Genomic DNA, 11,296 nt, shown 5'->3' on the forward strand with positions numbered 1-11,296 from the left:
CATTCTTATTCATTAGCTTGGGTTAAACTAATTTTACTTTGTTAGATCAGCTGCTATGCTAATGATGTCTCTATTTTGTTTCTATGTTTTGCCACGGGATAACTAGGATATACACAAGCTCCATTCTGGATCCAGAACACCTGAGAAGAGATGATGCTGACCCTCAGAGGACCTCAGATGATGCTAACCCTGAATCATCAAACAGAACTAACAATTATTGCTACAAGTGTCACCGCATCATATAGTTATTATTAATTAATAATATTAATAATGTTCATTATCTGGCTGACTACGTCTTGTATTAATTTTCCTAAAAATCCTGTCAAACATGCACAAACTGACAGTCACCACTTTTATCTACTACTAAATATTGTAGAAACATAATTTTTTGTAAAGTTGCTTTGTAACGATTTGTATTGTAAAATGCGCTATACAAATAAAATAAACTTGAATTAAAAACATTGATCTGAGAAAACCATACAAACATATTAAACCATACATAAAGGTTACCTACCAGCTCTTTGTTTGGTGTCTTGTGAGGTTTCTTTCTTGGACGATTCATTCAGTTTGAACAAATCTTTAATGTGACTAGGGAAGAACGAGTCCTATGACATCACCAATTTCTTTTTTACAGTGAATTCTAATATTCAAAAGTTACCTTGTATGATTTATGTATTTTGAGTTCACCCTTCAAATTAGACTATTGAACTGTGTAGTGTTACTTGTTTAGAATTCAAAAGGTTAAAATTAAACTAAGCTAGAAATACTTGGATTATATAGCCTAGTGTTTATTTGCTGATAGACAGTTAAAAAGACTAAATTTAATCAATTTTATAACAAGGTTTTATTTATAAAATAACACCACAGATCCTGAAGAAACAGTAACAAAAACCCAATGACAGAGAAAGCGCGTGGGACTGTAACGTGATTAAGGACTGTAACCTGTCAGACAAGAGAATTAATCACAGAATGAAGACCCAGGTAAAGAATTTATCTCTTCTGTATCTAATCATTAGTTTTGTATTGTTTGTAGTGTGAGCAACGTCTGCATACATGTTGGGGAAGTATAATTACACTTTGCTAAAATGAACGAAATGGAAAAATAAAACTCATTATCTGAACACGACTCAAAAGTCAGAGTCAGTATAATGATCCCAACTTCCCATCACTAGTGTCTCGACTTCCCACACTTGATAAAAAGTCCGCGACGAGTATTGTTTCGCTGACGGTGTAATTCTTTGAATCGCAAACTTCTGTAGAGTCTATAGACCAGAGACAGTTTATAAAAGACATGCCACTTAATACAACTATATAAGGAAAACCCAATGGCAAAGATGGCGGTTGTGTGTGCACATGTCCCGCCGGAAAGCCAATCTTTTTTTTTAAACACTCAAGCCGGGAGACATTTAGGCCCATCGTCTGGTTCCACTGACGTATGCGCACAATGGAGGAACCCTTGCGCATGCGTAGTAAAAAGGTATAACCTGTGGGGGAAAAGGGGTTTTAAACCTTATTTTGGGGCAAAGTCAAATTTTCAGCGATTTTTAATCATATTTCACCGTTTCTATACATGCTGTTTTTGTGTCCCAGTGAAAGGTGCAGTTCTGACTCTCTGCCCATTCATTTAGATAGGAGCTGGTCTTGTTATTCTGAAATAGCTGTCCGTAGGCACTGAAAGGACTTTATAGACTGATTGGCTATAAAATGAACCAATCACAAGACATCTTATAGGGGGGCACCTGGAGTGGCCAGTCAAATTTCAGGGGTTGTCGAAACTAATGAATACAAACGGCACTGGTGTACAGTCCCTGCGCTCTGTATTCCGAAAACTGAAATTACACACTTGACCCTACAAAGCCCATTAAGTACCAGAGACACCGGTCCCTTCCTTGACTGCCAGTTGGAACCAAGCAAAGGGTCAGTTTAGAGTTTAACAACACCCTCAAGAAAGAGACCAGTTCAAACATACATTTGGGGTTTAAAGTCCACTTCACTTTTATTTTTGCAGAGACTAACATTAATCCAAAAACCAAAGCCTCTCGGGTGATGGACAGACAAGATTAACAAGCAGGAAGAGAAATCAAACAGATGAAATTGAGAGGAGTGGCACAGTCCAGATCATTCCAGCGTTGCTCAGCTGTGGAAATTCAGTTACATTCAGAAAGTTAGTCAGATAGGCTTTAGTGCAAACAAGAAGCCATAAGTGTTACAAAACGTAAAGGTTTCAGACCTCTACAAGTTTAATACCAAAAAGATTAAATAACCTCAAATATGGACATGTATATTTTACCTCCATAGGCCAGCTCCACACAATTTTCGCTGCCTCCATTCTCATTTGGCTCACCAGTAAGCCAGTCACTGTAGTCAAACTTTGAGCCATCACTCCAAAACCAGACATTATTCTAAGAACGTTAGATCAACATTACTGAACTTGTTGCCATTTCCACCATTTGCTGCTTCTCATTTTATCTTACAGTGGTAGGTTTAGTTGAACATCTAATTTCACTGCACCTGAAATGCTGGTTTGTTGGGGCAGTGCAAACCAGCTTTTACTAAGTGTGAACAAGCAACACTTATGGTTTGTTCTAATTTTGACATTAATCCGACACTGGTTGGATTGAGATTTAAATGGAAAAGATGACAGCTACCTTAATTGCATCATGAGCACCAATCCAGGTTCGGGGCATGCCACTAGCACATTTTCTCAGAAAGGTCTTGAGGAAACCGCTAGTGTGTGGATCATGGACTGATGCAAGGTTTCCACCGAGCTCAAGACACTTTTTCTGACAGGATGGAAAAAAGGTTAAGTGCATTGCCGTTCATTTGGATCTAAAGCTGAAAACAAACCCCATAGACACCCTTTAAAATATAGTGGAGCATGACTCAATCTTTGAAAGATGCATGGCACAGAGATACAGGAATTTGTTTGATCAGAAAACACTTGACCGCTTTAAGACACCCTTGACCATGTAAAGATATTTTTTGGTAGAAAGAGTATAACCAACAGGGTTACCTCATTGGGTTTACTAAATAAGATGGTAAGTGGTTGCGATCAGTTCATTTTAGCTATATTTAAACAAACTAGTTCAATTACCTCAGCAAAATTGGTTCATTTAAACATAGCTGAAATTAATTGACTGCAACCGCTTACCATAAAAAAAAAAAAATACGTTCAATGAATTACTCTTCAGTGTGCCTATATTTTTAACATTACAATAGTGGAAAACAGTATGACTTGTTACACAATTTGGGGCTTGCTCCTATGGTCAGCATTTGTGGAGAAGACAAACTTGCCTCTGCTTCAGCCCATGGTTTCAAGTCACTGAAAAATTTAAAACACTGCATCTCAAACTTTTCCCAGCCAGGGGGACATCTTCTACCACGGCGAAAATCTGCAGAGAAATAATTTGCTCTTATTAACTAGTGAACAGAAAGCAAGAATAGTCATAAAAGAGTAGAAAACTGTTATTTAAAAATAAAATTCAGCCCATTGTTCACTCACCATTAGAGTTGACTCCACTTACAGCCAAAGCGAGAATAAAGGCTACAGAAATCCACATGCTGATAGTCCTATTAACATCAACATTATCCAAAATAAATGTAATGAACCTGCATTAACAAATCTTTACACACTAAGAAACAAAATACAGTAGAAAACTATCTTACCAGGTGACTGAAAATTCAACTAAACACACTTTAACACCCCTGACGTAGTTTTCTGATCAGTACTTGCAATCAGCTTCATTTATACCCAGTTGCTCAGTCACAAACGCTGGTTCAACACCAATGAAAGCTCTGTCAATCTATCAGTCCTTATTTGGTAAACAAGACCCTAGGGCTGCACGATTAATCGAATGATTGTGTTCTGTGATTAGTAATAAATCTCCAGCACGTGCTTTCAGATTGAGCAGCATTTCCTACACAGAGCCACAGTTCTCTAACAAGCTACATGAAATTCAATCCACTTTCTGTTGTTTATGAGGTTTGTGTTTGGATTATTGTATGGTTAGATGATCCACACATGGTCCATTATAAGATCTCTAACAGAGTCATACATTTTTATCTATTGGTATTTGATATAATCAAAGATGTCATGTGTCTAAACAAGATGTCCAGGACCTCCAGCAGAGATATAGGCCCACAACATCAAAAATACAACTGTATATTTAATTGTACACATGGGGTACTTTTTATCTCGGTGTTCACCAAACCCATCTTGAGTGTTTGCTGCTAAATAGCTTATTTTTTGTTTCATCTGATCATAGAAGCCAGTTCCATTTGAAGTTCCAGTCGAGTTTTATAAATGAATATGCTTTAGTTTGTTTTTGGATAAGCTAGAAGAATTTTTCTTGTAACCCTCCTAAACAACATGCGGTGATGTAGGTGCTGTTCCTGTAGCTCAATTGGGGGTTCAATTGCCCAGGAACACATGATGCGTAAAAATTGATAGCCTGAATGCACTGTAAGTCGCTTTGGATAAAAGCGTCTGCTTAATGCATAAATTTAATTTTTAATTTAATTTAAATTTAACTATTTTCTGCAATTCTCCAGCTGTGATCCTTGAAGAGACTTTAGCCACTCAAACTCTCCTCCTCACAGTGCATTAGGACGATATAGACACACGTCCTCCTCCAGGCAGTGATATTTTCTGTTGATTGGAAATTCTTAATTATTGCCATGATGGTGGAAATGGGAATTTTCACTGCTCTAGCTCTTTTGTTAAAGTCACTTTCTAATTTGTGAAGCTCAATTATCTTTTGCTGCACATCAGACATATATTCTGTGTTCTTTCTCATTGTGATGGAAGATTAAAGGCATTTGGGCTTTGCTTCCCCTCCTCTTTATATTTCTTTGAAACAGGAAGCAATGCTTGTATAATTTCATGTTTATAATGATGCTGGAGTACTCAAAATTGTGAATATGAATATACTTCAGAGTTATTTTACTCATAAGAATTTCTAGGGGTGTTTTTTATCGTAGCCAATGTGTATTAGAGAAAAACATTTATTTCATAATGATATATCTCCCCACTTTAAATTCTTATTATCAAATGAAAGGTTAGATTTTTGTGAATTTTTAAAATAAAAGATCAAAAGGATTAACAATGCAGATTAATTTTCACAGCCTTCTTTGATCATATTTACCAAGGGTGTCCATATTTTTTGGCATGACTGTATATACTGTACGCAAAAAAAAAAAGAAAAAAAAAGTTAACATACAGCTCGTGTATGATATTTATTGTTTTTACAGGAGGAAAAATAGGAAAATAACAGCTACCGTATTTTCCGGACTATAAGTCCCACTTTTTTTTTTCATTTGGCTGTTCCTGCGACTTATAGTCAGGTGCGACTTAAAGTTAATTTGACATTGACCGAGAGAAATGAACCAAGAGAAAGCATTACCTTCTACAGCAGCCAGAGGGCGCTCTATGCTTCTCTGTGCTCCTGTAGTCTACCCCTGAAAACATAGAGCGCCCTCTCGCGGCTGTAGATGGTAATGTTTTCTCTTGGTTCTTGGTTCTAAACAAATGGGACTTAGTCCAGTGCAACTTATATATGTTTTTTTCCTCGTCATGACGTATTTTTGGACTGATGCGACTTTTACTCAGGTGCGACTTATATATTAGCCTACTATATTTACGAAATTACAATTAAAAAAAACTGACAAAAATACATTTTCTATGTGCTTGTGTACAAATAATTGTTTCTTTTCAATTTGGTTTTCTTAAAAATATTACATCTATCTCCTTGTTTCAGTTTCCCGTTTAATCTCTCTCCTATATGTTGCTGGCTCATTAATATTCAACATACAATTACCATACTGGGCAGAAATGCTAATTTAAAAAGTACAACTATCTATTAAGTTCAGGATATCTCTGGTCTAAAAAGTTACTAGTAACTAAAAAATAAGTACTAGTTCTATTTTTTTGTTAACACGAATAGTTTAATTAAATATAGTCACTATTGGAATAAGTACTAGTATCCAATGATTAAGTACTAGTATCTAATGAATAAGTACTAGTAACTTTACAAAAGGCACTAGTACCTAATGAATAAGTTCTAGTCCTTAATGGAAAAGATACTAGTGTCTAAAAAATAAGTACTAGTAACGTGAAAAAAAAGATACTAGTACAGCTTATAGATTAAATGTTGCAAAGGCTTGCCATTCCAGGAGAGAGTGCAGCTAACATGCCATTTACTGCCTGACTTCACCAGCCGGACCTTGAATGACTCTATTGACTGATGATGACTGATGATCCTGTGGCTCACGCAGGCCAGTCACGGATAGGTTTAGAGCACTGACTAGCCAATAGGAACAAAAACACACACAATTAGAGGTTCGAATCCCACCTCGGCCAGAAATAACACCAAATGAGTTTGTATTCGTTTGCAACTAATATTAAAAGCACAAACATATTTGTTTATAGTAAAATCTACTTATAAAAGGTAATTACTACAGTATAGTACTAACCAAAATATACAATAGTGAAACATACATAATAGATGAAACCACAAATATAAAGATTTGAAGAACACAATGTAAAACATTTTCCCTTTTTTTTCTAAGTTATAAACATTTAGTGTTTACAAATCTGAGCAAGATATTAATGAAAGTCAATAATTTTTTTTTAAATCAAGACTTAACACTAAAATACAGTGAAAACAAGGCCCATATTTCTCTTATCTTTTAATTAAAATGGAAATAAATTAATTTAAATGTATAGCTTGAACAACAATAAAATCTAATCTAAAGTTGTGGAGCACACAGAAGAAAAAAATGACACTACCATTTAAATGTTTTTGAACAGTAAGATTTTTAATGCTCTCCAAACCTGTCTTTATTTGATCCAAAATAAAACAAAATCAATAATATTGTGAAATATTTTTACTATTTAAAATAACTGCTTTCTATTTGAATATATTGTACAATTTATTTATCTCTGTGATCAAATCTGAATTTACAGCATCATTACTCCAATCTTCAGTGTCACATGTTCTTCAGAAATCATCATAATGTGCTGATTTGCTATTCAAGAAACATTTATTATTCTTATTATCAATATTTAAAACAGTTGAGTACATTTTCCCCCCAGGATTCTTTGAATAGAAAGATCCAAAGATCAGCATTTATCTGAAATAAAAAGCTTTCTCAACAGTATATTATTCTATTTTTTTTATTAAGAAAATATATTTTTTTAGCAAGGATGCTTTAAATTGATCAAAAGTGATAGATGAAAAATGTCAATTATGAAAATGCACAAAAAAATCCTATTTTTATTCTGAACTTTCTATTCATGAAACAAACCTGAATATATTCTACTCCGCTATTTCAACAACAATAATAATAATAATAATAATAACAATAAATGTTTCTTGAGCAGTAAATCAGAATATTAGAATGATTTCGAGAGATCATGTGACACTGAAGACTGAGGTAATGATGCTGAAAATACAAGGCATCACAGGAATTAATTACATTTTAATTTGTATTCAAATAAAAAGCAGCTATTTAAATAGCAAGAATATTTCACAATATTATTGTTTTTGCTGTATCTTGGATCAAATAAAGACAGGCTTGGTGAGCATTAAAAATCTTACTTCAAAAACATTTAACTGGTAGTGTAAATTTTTTTGTGTGTTCTCCACAACTTTAGATTTTATTGATGTTCAGTCTGTACATTTAAACAGTTCATTTCCATTTGTTAATTAAAAGATCGGAGAAATATTGGCCTTGTTTAGACTGTATTTTAGTGTTGTCTTTTTGATTGAAAAAGTATTAATTGATTTTGATATTTTATTGACTTGCATTAATATCTTGCTCAGATTTGTAAACTCTAAATGTTAAGAACTGATATTATTAAACACGTAATGTAAAAAATTCCTTTTCTTCAACCCCCGTGTTCTTCAAATCTTTAAATTTGTGGTTTTATCCAAAATTAATGTACATTTTGGTTTGTACTATACTGTATTAGTTAACCTTCTATAAGAAGTTATTTTACCATAAATAAAATTGAAAACATTGTGTTAAGTTTCATATATATGGGTTTTCTGTAGTGCAAATATAAAATGTCCCTTTTAAAATGGTCTAAAAAAAATATCAAAATGTTTATTGACATTTTCTATTAAAAGACACCTATTATATTTTAAATGTTTATGAAGATCAGGTGTCAGGGGCCAAGACAGTGAGGCAAGAGGACACAGGAGATTTTTCAAAAAGTGGGCTTTTATTACCCATAATATTGAAAAGTTACATAAGGACCAAAATTAATAACTAGTCCTAAAAATAGGTCAACAAAAATAACTGAATAAGCTCAAATACATCAACTCATAACGCAAAGTTAACTAAACAAAAACTGACCTGCCCCAAAGACACAGAATAAAGCTTATATAACAGCTTGACAAAACCAAATGACAGAAGGGGTAAACAAAACCAGGGGCGTGTCTAGAGCATTTTCAGTGGGGGGGCCATCCTGAGGCACTGCCTCCAAATGGGGTGGCCACCAGTGACCAAAAAACTTTGACTGAAATCAACCACGAACAACGCGAGCAGAGCCTGACGGGGTCGTGGCTGATTTCAGTCAATGTTCAAACAATAAACAGTCATGGTGATTTGCATATTTTGTATCAGTTTATTTTGTGACAGTGACCACATAGCAAGATTGCACCAAATGACAATATGCACAAATTGTTCCATAATTGTCTGGTGACACGTTACTTGTTAATGCATGAGAGTAAGTCAGTTAGATAGTCAGTTAAATTGTCAGGCCTAACTTGGTAATTTACACGTGAAATGACATTGATGCGTTCTGTGCACTTCATTCCAAAAAAAATCTTTTTTTTTGATATTGAGAATAACAGACACACATAAGTGTTTCTTTTGAAGGATCCGTCCTAGGTCAGTATACATGTTAAGCCCTTGGTAATATTATTAGAAAATACGGAATTAGCATCCACTGCTCTGCTGATGATACTCGGCTATATATCTCAACGAGACCAGATGAAACTCCTCAATTATCTAAGCTAACAGAGGGTGTTAAAAATAAATAATTTTCTCCAATTAAATTCAGATAAGACGGAGATATTAATTATTGGACCAAAAAACACTACACAGAATCTTGTAGGTTACAATCTGCAACTAGACCGATACTGTTACTTCCTCTACAGTCACAAATCTGGGTGTTATATTAGACAGCAATTTGTCTTTTGAAAATCATGTTTCCCATGTTACAAAAACTGCATTCTTCCATCTCAGAAACATTGCCAAGCTACGAAACATGTTATCCGTTTCTGATGCAGAAAAGCTAGTTCATGCATTCATTACCTCTAGACTGGACTATTGTAATGCACTTCTAGGTGGTTGTCCTGCTTCGTCAATAAACAAGCTACAGGTAGTCCAAAATGTAGCAGCTAGAGTCCTTACCAGGTCAAGAAAATATGATCATATTACCCCAATTTTACAGTCTCTGCACTGGCTACCTTTTAAGTTACGTATCAATTACAAATTATCATTACTTACAAGGCCCTAAATGGTTTAGCTCCTGCGTACCTAACTAGCCTTCTACCACGCTACAACCCATCACGCTCCCTAAGGTCACAAAACGCTTCCTGATAATGTTCGGGGTTCAGACACACTCTCTCGGTTTAAATCTAGATTAAAAACGCATCTCTTTCGCCAAGCATTCGAATAATGTATCTCTTAAATTGTGAGTGTAGTTGCATCTGATCAAATGTGCATTCTTATTCATTAGCTTGGGTTAAACTAATTTTACTTTGTTAGATCAGCTGCTATGCTAATGATGTCTCTATTTTGTTTCTATGTTTTGCCACGGGATAACTAGGATATACACAAGCTCCATTCTGGATCCAGAAGACCTGAGAAGAGAAGATGCTGACCCTCAGAGGACCTCAGATGATGCTAACCCTGAATCATCAAACAGAACTAACAATTATTGCTACAAGTGTCACCGCATCATATAGTTATTATTAATTAATAATATTAATAATGTTCATTATCTGGCTGACTACGTCTTGTATTAATTTTCCTAAAAATCCTGTCAAACATGCACAAACTGACAGTCACCACTTTTATCTACTACTAAATATTGTAGAAACATAATTTTTTGTAAAGTTGCTTTGTAACGATTTGTATTGTAAAATGCGCTATACAAATAAAATAAACTTGAATTAAAAACATTGATCTGAGAAAACCATACAAACATATTAAACCATACATAAAGGTTACCTACCAGCTCTTTGTTTGGTGTCTTGTGAGGTTTCTTTCTTGGACGATTCATTCAGTTTGAACAAATCTTTAATGTGACTAGGGAAGAACGAGTCCTATGACATCACCAATTTCTTTTTTACAGTGAATTCTAATATTCAAAAGTTACCTTGTATGATTTATGTATTTTGAGTTCACCCTTCAGATTAGACTATTGAACTGTGTAGTGTTACTTGTTTAGAATTCAAAAGGTTAAAATTAAACTAAGCTAGAAATACTTGGATTATATAGCCTAGTGTTTATTTGCTGATAGACAGTTAAAAAGACTAAATTTAATCAATTTTATAACAAGGTTTTATTTATAAAATAACACCACAGATCCTGAAGAAACAGTAACAAAAACCCAATGACAGAGAAAGCGCGTGGGACTGTAACGTGATTAAGGACTGTAACCTGTCAGACAAGAGAATTAATCACAGAATGAAGACCCAGGTAAAGAATTTATCTCTTCTGTATCTAATCATTAGTTTTGTATTGTTTGTAGTGTGAGCAACGTCTGCATACATGTTGGGGAAGTATAATTACACTTTGCTAAAATGAACGAAATGGAAAAATAAAACTCATTATCTGAACACGACTCAAAAGTCAGAGTCAGTATAATGATCCCAACTTCCCATCACTAGTGTCTCGACTTCCCACACTTGATAAAAAGTCCGCGACGAGTATTGTTTCGCTGACGGTGTAATTCTTTGAATCGCAAACTTCTGTAGAGTCTATAGACCAGAGACAGTTTATAAAAGACATGCCACTTACTCAATACAACTATATAAGGAAAACCCAATGGCAAAGATGGCGGTTGTGTGTGCACATGTCCCGCCGGAAAGCCAATCTTTTTTTTAAACACTCAAGCCGGGAGACATTTAGGCCTATCGTCTGGTTCCACTGACGTATGCGCACAATGGAGGAACCCTTGCGCATGCGTAGTAAAAAGGTATAACCTGTGGGGGAAAAGGGGTTTTAAACCTTATTTTGGGGCAAAGTCAAATTTTCAGCGATTTTTAATCATATTTCACCG

The 11,296-nt window shown here is 34.7% G+C and overlaps 1 protein-coding gene across 1 annotated transcript; it reads right to left on the bottom strand.

Annotated features, from left to right (window-relative positions):
- Positions 1-1,970: 1,970 nt before the first annotated feature.
- Positions 1,971-3,780, bottom strand: LOC128019376 (ladderlectin-like). Its single transcript, XM_052605341.1, has 6 exons — positions 3,667-3,780; positions 3,503-3,570; positions 3,295-3,392; positions 2,649-2,783; positions 2,291-2,402; positions 1,971-2,137 (listed from the first exon to the last, which is right to left on the bottom strand). Exons 2-6 carry the CDS (start codon positions 3,558-3,560, stop codon positions 2,061-2,063), a joined length of 480 nt encoding a protein of 159 aa, XP_052461301.1. The 5' UTR covers positions 3,561-3,570; positions 3,667-3,780; the 3' UTR covers positions 1,971-2,060.
- Between the last annotated feature and the right edge of the window lie 7,516 nt (positions 3,781-11,296).

This window comes from Carassius gibelio, chromosome A9 (assembly GCF_023724105.1).
Source record: "Carassius gibelio isolate Cgi1373 ecotype wild population from Czech Republic chromosome A9, carGib1.2-hapl.c, whole genome shotgun sequence".
In the NCBI taxonomy this organism is placed as follows: domain Eukaryota; kingdom Metazoa; phylum Chordata; class Actinopteri; order Cypriniformes; family Cyprinidae; genus Carassius; species Carassius gibelio.